At 39.0% G+C, this 13,992-nt stretch overlaps 1 protein-coding gene, 1 long non-coding RNA gene and 1 pseudogene across 7 annotated transcripts in view; 1 reads left to right on the top strand and 2 right to left on the bottom strand.

Moving 5' to 3' along the window:
• Positions 1-13,992, bottom strand: part of LOC143907290 (serine/threonine-protein kinase SIK3) — a 199,086-nt gene that overhangs the window by 9,971 nt on the left and 175,123 nt on the right. For all 6 annotated transcript variants that reach the window (XM_077423968.1, XM_077423966.1, XM_077423967.1 and 3 more), the window contains one exon: positions 6,093-6,289. In XM_077423968.1, coding sequence (XP_077280094.1) covers positions 6,093-6,289 — 197 coding nt within the window. The remainder of the gene's footprint in view (positions 1-6,092; positions 6,290-13,992) is intronic.
• The window catches only part of LOC143907298 (uncharacterized), a 192,712-nt gene continuing 180,623 nt past the window's right edge, over positions 1,904-13,992 (top strand). The window contains exon 1 of the long non-coding RNA XR_013259824.1: positions 1,904-2,541. This is a non-coding gene — a long non-coding RNA (uncharacterized LOC143907298). The remainder of the gene's footprint in view (positions 2,542-13,992) is intronic.
• On the bottom strand, positions 13,090-13,874 carry LOC143907302 (uncharacterized; annotated as a pseudogene).

Raw genomic sequence — 13,992 nt, 5'->3', positions numbered from 1 at the left:
AAATGCGAAAATTTTTTATTAAGATACTTCTTCTTCTTCTACTTCTAACGCCGACGTTATATGATGACGTCATAATCAGAAACGTTACTTTCACTTTTTCGACGCTGGCGGCGCAGGTATCGCCAGTTTCGATATCGCGCGCGTATTTCGAAATTAGGTCGATAGACTTATCGGTCAGGAGGAAGATTTCTATTTAGGTAAATTAGGTATATATATAATAAATATTGAGTCAACGGAAAAGAAGGTTCTCTACGCTTGGCAGAAAGTGCCGCTAGGGAATTTTTAAGTCGATTCTTATGACTCAAGCTTGAATTCGATGTCTATGTATCCCAGGTTGCCGATGACGAGGTCCAGATAGTGCGCTTTATAGTTTTCGGTGTCCAGGTGTAATAATACGTTGAATTCGATGTCCACATATCCCAGGTTGCCGATGACGGGATCCAGATAGTGCGCTTCATAGTTTCCGGTGTCCAGGTGTAATCGTACGTTGAATTTGATGTCTAGGTGTCCTAGGTTGCCGATGACGAGGTCCACATAGTGCGCTTCGTAGTTTTCGGTGTCCAGGTGTAATAATATGTTGAATTCAATGTTTAGGTTCCCAGGTTGCCGATGACAAGGTCCACATATTGCGCTCCGTAGTTTTCGGTGTCTACGTGTATTAATACCTTGAAGTTGATGTCTAGGTGTCCCAGGTTGCTGATGACGAGGTCCACATAGTGCGCTTCATAGTTTTTGGTGTCTAGGTGTATTAATAACTATAAATCTGAATGGGTGCGTTCAGCCAATACTCCGCTAGCCTAGCAATCGTGAGCAGTCGCTCGTTTTTGCCCGTTTTCTCTCTTTTTAATCCAGTAGGTCAAAAAAGAGGAAACGAGCGAAAACGAGCGACTGTTCACGATTGCTAGGCTAGCAAAGTATCGGCTGAACGCACCTAATGTAGGACACGTAGATATCGAATTTGAAGTATTAATACATGTAGACACCGAAAACTACGAAGCGCACTATGTGGACCTCGTCATCGGCAACTTGGAACACGTGGCCATCGAATTCAAGGTATTAATACACCTAGACACCGAAAACTATAGAGCGCGCTATGTGGACCTCGTCATCGGCAACCTGGGACACCTAAATATTAAATTCAAGCTTGATTCATAACAATCGACTTAAAATTTCCCTAGCGGCAGAATGAAAATTATGTCATGACATAATAAAAATCGCTGAATTAAAATTATGTCTAGACATAATAAAAATGGGATGAATTAAAATTATGTCTGACGTAAAAATAACCTCGAAAAAAACAAAGTGGTAGTATTATACCTCCAAATAGCTTTATCCTGTACATACTGTTTATACAATGCGTAATATACTACAAAAAGGCGTGATATCCGCACAAAATTACCTTTTTTAAAAAAAGGTAAAAAAAGGCGCCAAGTACACGTATAGTAGTGTATATGTTGTTACCTAAAAAAAAAAGAAAGTGGTAGTATTATACCTCGAAAAAACCTAAGTAACAAGTGGTAGATCTTTATATCTCGAAAAATCTCGAAAAAATCTAAGCAGTAGTATCTTTATTTCCGAAAAATTATAACCCAAGTGATACACGTCATAAAATTATGTTACCTTATCAAAAAGAAGAGTCGCGCTTCAAGTGATCTATTACAATTACAAAAAAGAAATGATATCTCTTTAAATTAGAGCGCCAATTACAGAGAGAACATGTATATTGCCTCAAAAAATAATTGTTGCACTACTTTGAAAAATCTTTACATTGTGTAAATTGGAAAAGAATGTATAATAACAATTTTATAAGATTAAAAAATTTTATTTAAATTTAACAAGGGAATACAAGATATTTAAATACAAAGTTATTTACATGTGTATTTTTTAATGGCCACAAATAATTACAGAGGTAACAGTACAAAATAAAAATATTTTATTAAAATACATAAATTTTTCTTGTAAAAAAACTTGGCGCTGCTAGACCTCGAAATTTTAAATAAATAAGGACAACAATAAATAAAAATAATTCAGAGAAGAATGCGATGGGAGTAATATTAAATGATTATCAGCGTGGATGTGGGAGTGAGTGATATGGGTGAGCGTGACTACGCGGACGGCGGATAATGCGGCTTATAATTAAGTATAGAATAAGTTTATTTATTTATTTAAAATTTCGAGGTCTAGCAGCGCCAAGTTTTTTTACAAGAAAAATTTATGTATTTTAATAAAATATTTTTATTTTGTACTGTTACCTCTGTAATTATTTGTGGCCATTAAAAAATACACATGTAAATAACTTTGTATTTAAATATCTTGTATTCCCTTGTTAAATTTAAATAAAATTTTTTAATCTTATAAAATTGTTATTATACATTCTTTTCTAATTTACACAATGTAAAGATTTTTCAAAGTAGTGCAACAATTATTTTTTGAGGCAATATACATGTTCTCTCTGTAATTGGCGCTCTAATTTAAAGAGATATCATTTCTTTTTTGTAATTGTAATAGATCACTTGAAGCGCGACTCTTCTTTTTGATAAGGTAACTTAATTTTGTGACGTGTATCACTTGGGTTATAATTTTTCGGAAATAAAGATACTACTGCTTAAATTTTTTCGAGATTTTTCGAGATATAAAGATCTACCACTTGTTACTTAGGTTTTTTCGAGGTATAATACTACCACTTTCTTCTTTTTTTTAGGTAACAACATATACACTACTATACGTGTACTTGGCGCCTTTTTTTACCTTTATGTAAATACATAAAATGTATACAGGTAAATGTATTTAACAAATACCGCTGCATAGACAATAAATATAAGTTTACAAAAATTATATTGCTTTGCATTATTAATTTTAATTAAACTTTACCACGAATATAAAATCTTTAACGACAAATAATAATCGGACTATTTTTTTATAATTTCCACTTTAATCTCATAATTTATAATAGTTATTTCAAATATAATTAGCATTCGAGCAATTCATCGAAACATTGCTATTCCAGCAATTTCATTAATCACTTTTATTTCTATAATTGTTTGTGTATTTCTGCCTAGGCCATTCCTAATAAGAGTGAATAATGTACACAGTTTTTTTGCACATTTAACAAATAACACTACTCAAGTGTCACACGCCGATTTTTTTGAAACTGTGTACACATGCAGAACTTCGAAAAATATGTGTCGTATTTTTTTATTTTTGCTCATAAAGCGTTTTAAGAGTATAATAGGGACTACCCTCAAAATATTAACCTTCTCAACTCTATGTACGTTATTCCGAATAGTTTTTGCACCAAAATACTATCTCTAGGAGTTTTCAGGGTTTTCTGACCTGTATTTTTACAAAAAATTAACGTGCATGGCCTAAAGGATTGACTTACACGACAGTTTCCCGAAAAAGTAGAAGGGATAATGTTGGTACTAACGAAAATTCCTAGGCAACACAATTTAATTTTTGCAGATTAGTAGCACCGCGTAAGTAGTAATCCGTTAAGTTAGAAGAAGCTTTTTTCGAAATATACGCGCACGAATAAAAAATAATCAAACCTTTTTGACACATGCGTGATAATGAAAGGACAGTATTTGTTATTTGTTTTAAAACTTCTATGTAATCTTCGGTATTTCTATTTTCTATTATTGTTAATTTTGTACAAATTATCAAAACTAATAGGAAAAAAGAAAATACAATTATAAATATTTTATTTCCTTTTCTATTTTTAATTTTCCTTTTCAGTAAATAATTTATATTGTGAGAATTAAAAGAATTGGTCTAACAACTTCACCAATTACGTTGCATATATATATAAATTATTTTCCTATATGTCAAAATAGTTCACGCATACATTTTCCACGCGAAACGAGCTGCCACATGGGTTCATGACGCGCTTTACAAGCTCGTTTAAGTACATGCGTGGGCGGAGGGATTTTGCTCCCCTGCACCCCCCTCCCCATGCATAAGCCAGTCAAATTAGACATTTTGCTATGAAAGTGATGCAAACTTTTTTATTCCTTTTAGGCGTGTTGGGGGTGTTTAAAAAAGCTTATTTTTGAGTTGTCGTATCATGAGACCCAGAGCTTTTTGAGGAGGGGACGGGGAACCAATTTTTGACGAATCGGAACGAGTCACCGCTCATTTTCTTCGTTTTTTCAAGCCCTACAACTTTCTCAGGAGCGAGAAAGTGCTATCTATTAATCGAAACGAGATAAATGCAAAAAACCGAGAAAATCTTATTTTTCGGGAGAACCAAAATTTTCGTTTTTTCGCAATAACTCGGCGAATGTTGATAAAAAATGAATGACTAACCCCTCAGCTAAAAAATGAGCTAAAAAAAAACAAAAATTTTGGTTCCCCCAAAAAATACGCACGTGCGTGCGTGCGTGCGTGCGTGCGTGCGTGCGTGTGTGTGTGTGTGTGTATATGCATATAACATCTACAATTTAATATAGTCAGGATAGTCAGAGGATAAATTCCACGCATGTACTTAAACGAGCTTGTAAAGCGCGTCATGAACCCATGTGGCACCTCGTTTCGCGTGGAAAGTGTATGCGTGAACCGCGTGAACTATTTCGACATATATATATATTAGTTATTTATGCCTTCCAATACTCAAAATAGCTGCTATATTTTCCAAACTTTTTGTTTATTAATAACTTTTTAACGAATAACGAGCGACGGCTAAAATAATATATAATGGAAAATAGAAATACCGAAGATTACATAGAAGTTTTAAAACAAATAACAAATACTGTCCTTTCATTATCACGCATGTGTCAAATAGGTTTGATTATTTTGTATTCGTGCGCGTATATTTTGAAAAAGGCTTCCTCTAACTTAACAGATTACTACTTACGCGGTGCTACTAATCTACAAAAATTAAATTGTGTTGCCTAAGTATCTTCGTTAGTACCAACGTTATCCCCTTTACTTTTTCGGGAAACTGTCGTGTAACCCAAAAATAAAAAAACACGACACAAATATTTTTTGAAGTTCTACATGTGTGCACAGTTTCAAAAAAATCGGCGTATGACATTTGGGTAGTGTTACTTGTAAGTATAACCCGGGGCCCTTTAACCGTTGATACGTCAATGGTACACTGAAAAACATGGCGGAAAATCGGAAACCAATAGATCAAAGGTGCCGACAGAGAGTGAACATACTGGTTATACTGTGCTGCACGCAATATTGCTTATTCTATCAACCTGCATGTGCTTTTGCATAAAAGTTAAAAGCATGCAATTTTTGTTTAGGCTTTTAATCTTAGTTTTAATTGCACGATATTGTTCTTACATGTTTTTCCTACTAATTTATCTAATTTTGTATCTAATTTTGTATATATAAACTGCAGTATTTTTGTATTAAGCAAATATTGTCGTCAGTGACAGTTCTGTGTGTCCAAAATTTCAATGTTTTTGCTTTTTTGATATAAATTCGACTATAGCGCTCTTCATTTTTGTACGTACTTTAATTCCATAAAAGAGTTTTGCAATTCCGTAAAGCCAATTAAAAGTTGTATGTATTTAACTAAATGTCGGTAACGACTGCCACTTTAGGATCCCCTTAATCAACCCTACTGGCTATCATTATAATCGTCATGACAATACGGCCATTGATTTTGGTCAGAATCATCAAAATGCTTTTTTCGACCATGGATTTTGGTCCTTCTAACGATTAGCTTATTTACTTCTTCGATTATTTCATTACTCTATTCTATTCTGATAAACTAAATTATAAAAAACTACAAAATTTAATATAAAAGCATTTTTCTATATATTTTATATATAATTTTTGAAGCGTGTGAGAATTTGTTTTATTATTTTGCAATCCGCATCGAGACAGGTAGCTGCATTGTGCGGGTACCAGCATAGTACGAGTACCCGAATTATCCCGGTACTCGCGGAACCGATTCCATATACCGTATACAACGGGTATCGGGTGAGCGGGCAAGTACTAGGATACCCGGAAATCCGGTTCTTTTTTGGAGTTTCTTTTTCTAGTTTAAAACTTTTCTTTGTTAAATGTACTGTTTTAAAAATATTTAAGATAGGTGTCTAAAATAAATTACTCCGCATTATTTATAAAGTATTACATACCCTTGATATTTCTACAGGATGTTCTTCTTGTATCATATCCAATGCTGGACTATTGCTGGGGGAGTAACTTACAGGAGTAGTGGCAGGTGATCTATGATGTCTAAGTGGACTTAAATCTAAAGGTGTGGCTGGTGGCTGCGCCGGTGTACCGTGTACGATACTACCCTGTACTGATGTCGTAGTTAAACCACTAAGACCTATAAGTAATAAACAGAAAAAATCATGACATATTAACTTCAAATTTCTTTTCTCAAAGAATTTTTCTTGAATTTGACATATAGAATATACAGAGCGTATAAAAAGTGTCGAAACCCCTAATTTTACGAAACCTACGCATTTTCAAAAAAAATATTATATATAAAAGTTGTGAAGTTTTAAGTGACACGTTACATAGAAATATTAATATAAAGTTGAATAGTATTGTCAAAGTCACGTAATTACCTTAGAATTCTTTTTTATTACAAATTTAAAATTATTTATTATATATTCATGTAGTTTTTACCTTAACAGTTTTTCAAAATACTATAGTAAAGTATTTTTTCATTAAGTACTTTTCGAGATATAGAACTTGAAAGTTACAGTACTGCCGAAATTAGCATTACGCAAAGTGTATCGCGTGGAGGTTGGATTTACATATAGTGTTATACGGAATTTATATATTTAAATTGCATTTCTTATTTATATATATATATATATATAAATGTATTTTTTATTTATATAAATTATTTAATAAAAATATAGTAATTTATATTAATAAGATAGTTTTTGGGAGGGGCTAAAGAAAGAAAATGTGATAGTCTTGATAGAGACCTGGATAGGAGAAAAGGGCTGGGAAAGAATAAGGGGGAGGATGCCAACAGGATATGAATGGGGAGTGCAAATGGCGGGAAAGAAGAGCAATAGGAGGGATGATAATAGGAATAAGAAAGGGGTTAAAAGAGAAGGGAACAGAAATGGAAATTGACAAGGAGGGAATGATAGTGGGAAAGGTTAGGATAGGTGACGAGAACTGGAAGATTATAGGGGTGTATGCAAAGAAGGAGGGAATGGAGGAGACCTTACAGGAACTAGGGCATTTTATGGAAGAGAAAGAGGAAGGAAGATTTACGATAATTGGAGGAGATTTCAATGCAAGGACGGGGCAGGAAGGGGGGAGAGTAGAGGAGGAGGAAGGGAGAGGGCTGAGGGAGGGAGGAAGAAAATCAAAAGATAAAAATATGGATAGAGAGAGGAGGTTGCTGGTGAAATGTGTAGAGGAGAGAGGGTGGGAGATATTCAATGGGAATGTGAGAGGGGATGAGGAGGGGGAATTTACATTTACGGGAGGAAAAAGGGAAACAGTGATAGACTATGTGATAGGGGATGGAGAGAAAAGGGAGAAAATCGAGAGCATGACGGTGGGGGATAGAGTGGACTCAGACCATCATCCCTTGGAAATGGCGGTATGGGGGAGCATGGAGGAGGACAGAGGGGGAAAGTGGAAGAAAAGAAACAAGGGAGTGTGGAATGAGGAAGGAGTAAAGATGTTCGAAAAAAGAATAGGGGAAGTAAAAGAGAAAGAGGAAGAGATAAATAAGGAATGGGACGAAATGGAAACGAGAATAGTGGAGGCAATAATAGGGGTGGAAAAGGAGGTGAAGGGAAGCAAGAATAAAAAAGTGGGGTGGTGGGACAAAGAATGCAGAGAAGCAAAGAAGGAAACAAGAAGAAAACTGAGAGAATGGAGAAAAGGTAAGGAAGAGGGCAATACATACAGAGAAAGGAGGAAAGAGTTTAAGGAGCTGTGTAAGAGGAAAAAGGAGGAGAAAAATCTGAGATGGGAGAGAAGGGCGATGGAAGCAAGGAGAGAGTCGGAGGTATGGGAGATAGTAAATAGGGAGAGAAGAAAGAGGAGAGGAATCCAGGAAGGGATTGAGAAGGAAGAATGGAAAGAATACTTTATGCAGCTGTTAGGTGGAGTAGAGGGGAGGGTGAGGATGGAAGAGGATAAGAGGAGGGAAGAAAAGGAAGGAGAGGAAGAAGAGGAGATAAGCATAGAAGAAATGAGAAGGACAATAAGGAAGTTAAAGGATGAAAAAGCAATGGGAAGGGATGGGATACCAGGTAAGGTGTGGAAATATGGGGGGAAGGAGTTGGAGACTTGGGCATGGAGATATATAAACAGAATATGGAAGGGGGGAGGTTGGCCGGAGAATTGGAGAGAGGGATTAATCGTCCCAATCGTAAAGAAAGGGGAAAGAAAAAAAGTAGAAGAGTACAGAGGGGCGACAATAATGTCGTCACTGTACAAGGTGTACACGGCCATTATTGCGGAAAGGTTAAGAGAGGAGCTAGAGGAGAAAGGAATTATACCACATAATCAGACGGGCTTCAGAAGGGGAATGGGAACTGTAAATAATATCTATGTTTTAAACTACTTGGTGAATAGGAGGCTGGAGAAGAAAGGGGGAAAGTTAATAGCATGTTTCGTAGACCTTAAGGCGGCATTTGACTCGGTAAACAGGGAGGTGCTAGTAAAAGCAATAAGGGAAAGAGGAATAAGGGAAGGGCTGGTGAGAAGGACGGAGGAGTTGCTGAGGGAGACGAGAAGTAGAGTAAGGGTAGGTAACGATATAGGAGAGGCATTCTGGACGGGGAGGGGGGTAAGACAGGGGTGCCCGCTAAGCCCGTTATTGTTTAACGTGTTACTAGCGGATATGGAGAAAAAAATGGGCAGGGTAAAATAGGGAGGAATAATGTCAGGAGATAAGAGGGTATATACTCTGGCATATGCTGACGATGTAGTGCTAATCGCAGAGGACGAGGAGCAAATGAAGAGTATGTTAGAAAGATTAGAGAAGTACTTACGGAAGAAAAGACTGGAGTTAAATGTGGAGAAAACGAAAATAATGAGGTTTAGGAAGGGAGAAGGGAGGAACAGTAAAAAAAGATGGAAATGGGAAGGAAAGGAATTAGGAGAGGTAAAGGAATTTAGATAGCTGGGTTATGTGTTTCAAAAAAACGGAGGACAGGAAGCGCAGGTAAAGGAAAGGATTAGGAAAACGGCGGCGGTGATGGGAAAGGTATGGGGGATAAGGAAGAGACGGTTTGAGAAAAACTGGGGAAAAAGACTGTGGTTGTTTGATAGGCTGGTGTGGACGGTGATGGGATATGGAGCAGAAATATGGGGATGGAGAGAAAAAGAAGGGATGGAAAAGATGGAAGAAAGGTATATTAGATGGGTCTTAGGAGTGGACGAGAAAACACCGTGGTACCTTGTTAGGGAAGAGTTGCAAAGGGAGAAGATAAGAGGGAGAGCAGGGATGAGAGCATGGAGATTTGAGAAAAAGTTAGAGGAGGGTAGAGGAAGCAAATTGGCGAGGCGGTGTTGGGAAGAGATGAAAAGAAAGGAGAGAGAAAGGAAAGCAGGCTCGAGTTGGGAAAGAGAGAGAGGGAAGTTCTTCGAAGAAAGAGAAGTGGAGTTAGAAGAATTGGAAAAATTGAGAGAAGACGGAGATGATTGGTTTTGTAAGCTGGTTGGGGGAGATAAGGAGAGGCAGAGGAGAGAAAGATGGGAAAAGATCGAGAAGTCAAAGTATAATAAATGGTATAAATGAATAAAAGGAGGGGGTATTCCGGGATATTTGAAGAAGGGATGGGGAGAGAGTAGATGGAGAAGGGTAGCGAGGTTTACATTAGGGAATGAGGTGAAAGAGAACAGATATTGGGAAGGGGAAGAGAAGAAGAAATGTAGGGTGTGTGAGTATGGGGAGGAATCATGGAAGCATATATGGGAAGAATGTAGAAGTTGGAAATCAGGAAACGGTAGCTGGCAGGAAGCGGTGGGATGGGTATTGGATGAAGAAGGGGGAGGGGAGGAATGGATGATAGAGCTAGAAGAGGATAGAAGGAAAAGGAAAAGGGAGGTGGAGGAGCTGGAAGAAGGAAGAGGCAAGGAGGAAAGAGGAGAGAGGGGAGGAAAGAAGGAGCGGGGAGAGAGAGGAGGATAGAGAAAGGGAGAAGTAAGTAATAGGCTCACGCTTTCAGATCCAGGATAGAGCGAGAGGGGAGAGTAATAGCAGAAGCGGTGAAAAGGATGGTGGAGGAGAAGGTAAGAAAGTTGGTGAAGGAGAAGAAGGAGGACGATAGAAAGAAGGACGAGAGGATGGAGGAGATGGAGGAGAAAATAAGGAGATTGGAGAGAAAAGTTGAGAGATTGGAGCAAGGTGGAGGCAAAAGGAAGAGGGCGGACAGCGAGGAGAGTGAGGAGGGAGAGAAGAAATGGTGGGCGGGGGTGGACGAAGGGAGCAAGGAGGAACTAAGAAAGAAGAACGTCATAATAAGGGTTGAGAAGGAGAAGCGGGGAGGGAAGAAATCAAACTGGGACAAGGTGAAAGAGCTCTTCACAGAAGGACTGAAGGTGAAGGTGACAACAAGGGATGTGGTAGTTCTGGGGCAGAGAGGTGCGTGGTTGACGATCTTGGTCAAACTGGGAGACGAGGAGGAGAAGTGGCGGGTGTTGGAGGCGAAGAAAAAGGTGGGTAATAGGGTTGGGGTAAAGATCCACGAAGATAAGTCGGTGGAAAGGAGATATAGAGAGAGAGAATAGAGAGAGAGGAGAAAGTAGAAGGGAAGAGAGACGTGCGCAGGAAAGTAGGAAGGTCGGAGGAAGAAATTTCAAAAGGGATGGAGGAGAAGCTGCTCATGGAATCCGACGAAGAGAAGGAGAGGAGGTACAGAAAATGGACCAAATAGGGAGGAGCAGGACGGGAAGAAGGAAGGCGGAAAGACGAGTCGCAGAAGAAGCGGAAGAAGAGGAAGAAGGGAGAAGGGGAATATGGGGAGGGGAGTAAAAGTTTTGTGAGGTCGTAAATGATCAGGAGGGGATAAAACTATGTAATAGGTTTGGGTACGTTCCTCGGTAAAAAACGCCTTGTAAGCCCTGCGGGGAAACACAATAAACACTTACATACATACATACATACATACATATTAATAAAATAGTTTAAAATTACTTTCTTCAAAAACAACAAAAAATAGAAAAAGAACAAAAACGTCATTTTTAAAAATCCATACAGCTAACCTTGCAGTTGCATTGCATTAATGTGCAATATTGCAAGTTGTAATGTAATATTGCAAAGCAATTACAGATACATGCAGTTGCAATATTTTACCGGAAGATAAAACCGACACTGTATAAATTTATATACAGAATTTGGCAAAAGTATGGAAATCCTTAAATTTTACGAAAACTATGCATTTTCAAAAAAATGTTTCAGACAAAAGTTGTAAGGTTGTAACGGCCTGACTTTATCGAACGCGGACTGGTGTGCGGGATCAGGAGTCCGATGACAGGCCCAGAGACAATAATCAATTTAGTGAGACATGCAGTAGTTTTATTCACAGTTGAATTATATACTCGAAATGACGCGATATATACAACGAAAGGGGCAGTGCAGGTGCACTCAATAACGGACGTGGTAGCCCGCTATTCGGCGGACTCGGTATACCCGAAGCGGGATGTTAGCGCGGTATGTGCGCAGGGACGAACAGAACGCGGTATGTGCAACGAAAAGGTAGTGCGGATGCACTTGATGACGAACGCGGTATCGTTACTCGACGGGCTCAGTATATTACATAGACGTATTACATATAGGCGGACGCGGTATATTTACAGGTAGTGCCTTTGCACTTGATAACGGCGCGGTATTTAACAACGAACGCGGTAGCGTTACATAGACGTATTCCACGGGCTCGGTATATTACCTAGGCGTATTACATATAGGCGGACGCGGTATATTTACAGGTAGTGCCTTTGCACTTGATAACGGCGCGGTATTTAACAACGAACGCGGTAGCGTTACATAGACGTATTCCACGGGCTCGATATATTACCTAGACGTATTACATGTAGGCGGACGCGGTATATTTACAGGTAGTGCCCTTGCACTTGATAACGGCGCGGTATTTAACAACGAACGCGGTATAATGCCTGGAGGCTCGCGGATGTCGCGGTATAGCGATGATATGCGTGCAGGAACGCGTAGCGTAGGAAAATTTCCGGAGGCGGCGGCAGCGAGAGCCCTCGTTGCGAGGCCGAACGCGCTCGACCCCGCGTAACCGTGCCTTCGGGGTTAAGTTTGAAGGAGTGCGAGAACACCTGAGAGCTCTTAGTCGAGGCTCGGAGCACCGGACCTCGTTTGGTGTGTTCCCTGGAAGTCGGGATAGGTTTCGTCTGGAAGAAGCGGAGCTTTTTGACGAAGTGTCTTTTTCTCGCCGGAGCGGCGGTTTATATACCCGCCCGGCGCGGCGGGTTCGCGAGGAGCGCCGATCGTCGCGCTGTGGTAGGGCGGCGCGGCGCCGCGCTCGTCCTCGGGGCGGCTCGGCTGCCGTCGTCGCTCGTCGGGAGGCACTGGTGCCGCGCTTGGCCCGCGCACACGGTGCGTTTAAAATTATATTTAAAATGTGGGCGCACCGCGCCCTGGTCTTCGCCCGACTGGTCGTCGGTCGGGCGGCATCCGGCGGTCGTTAACCGGGAACGATGCTTAGCGCACGGGGTGCATCGTTACAAGGTTTCAAGTAACACATTACATAGCAATATTAGTATAACCTTGAAGAGTGTTGTCGTTACGTAAAGGTTATGTAAAGATTAGGGGAGACCGGGACGAAGTCGTCACTATTTTTTCAGTGCCGATTTTTAACAACAAATAATTTTAGTAAAATGTGGTATACCGTTGTAAAAAGTGAACCCTTGGCTACAAAATTTATAAGGACATTTTTGGTCTACGTCGCTTTGTTCAACTGGTATAGAGTAAAAACAACAAAGGTGCATGTAATGTGTTGGCATTAGTTATTCCCTAGAGGCAGATGGCGACACACGCGAATTCTAGCGCGACACGAACGACTCTCTTCCGGGCATTCTTTCCGTTAGCCTCGTTCCGTAATTACTCGAATATCTGTACAATTTTGTTATAGTAATAAATTTTTTTTTAATTGATAAAGTATCATTCAAGGAAGGTTGGTATTAAATTTGGCAATGATCGATAAAGGGGTTCTTTTTTTTTAATTTAAAAAAGGAAATAAGTTAAGATTCTCCACTCTTAGTTACACCAGAACCACGAACCAGGACGTGGTGGAGAGCCGGTTCCATTTGCCTTTTTTTTTTGCCTTAATAACAGATCTTATTTCCAAAAAATGCTTCTTTTAGTAACTTGCTGCTTCGATCCAAGTACTCCAACGAGTTGTAATTGGCAATGGCGGTAAAGGAACATTGGGAAGCATTTTTTTCAACAAGTCGACTCTATGTGGAGCTTTGTAAAATATTTTTTTTGTTTCCGAAATGATCCAGTTTGCTTTTTTATATGTACACCTAACTTCTTCGGCTACACGGTGTAATCCAGGCAAGACAAGTTACGTGGATCAATTTCGGAAACATGCCGCATAGTTTTTCTCCAGCTTTTTTCATATAAGCAACACCGTTCGATAAAAACAATAATACTCTCTCGTTGTGTATTTCAGTCACAATCCTTTTAAAGAGTCTTCGACAAATTGAACAATAGTTTCATTATTTGTTTTATCCAATACTGTAGAATTAAGAAGGAAAATTTTACCAGGTTTATCAGAATGTAAAGTCCCTATTATACAATTTGCAACAACTCTGTCTTCTGCATCTGTAGTTTCGTCTACCGATAACCAGATACTATTTTCGTTCACAATATTACAAATTTTGCACATTGTTTCGACGTAATTTGGTTCTACATAATTTTTTCGTAATGTGGACGCTTCTGAGATATTTTGTTGAGTTCATTTTTCAAGAAACTTGTGTAATTTAAGATTTTCTAGTTTTGTTAGCGGGATATCGGCAACAAGGAAAACTTCGCATGTTCTTGCGAAAATGTGGACTTTCTTCCTTGAATTGTGG

This window comes from Temnothorax americanus, unplaced genomic scaffold, assembly GCF_048541705.1.
Source record: "Temnothorax americanus isolate GAGA-0224 unplaced genomic scaffold, ASM4854170v1 Scaffold8, whole genome shotgun sequence".
NCBI lineage: Eukaryota > Metazoa > Arthropoda > Insecta > Hymenoptera > Formicidae > Temnothorax > Temnothorax americanus.
The sequence above is the reverse complement of the archived record's forward strand: the minus strand, read 5'-3'. Positions and strand labels throughout refer to the sequence as shown.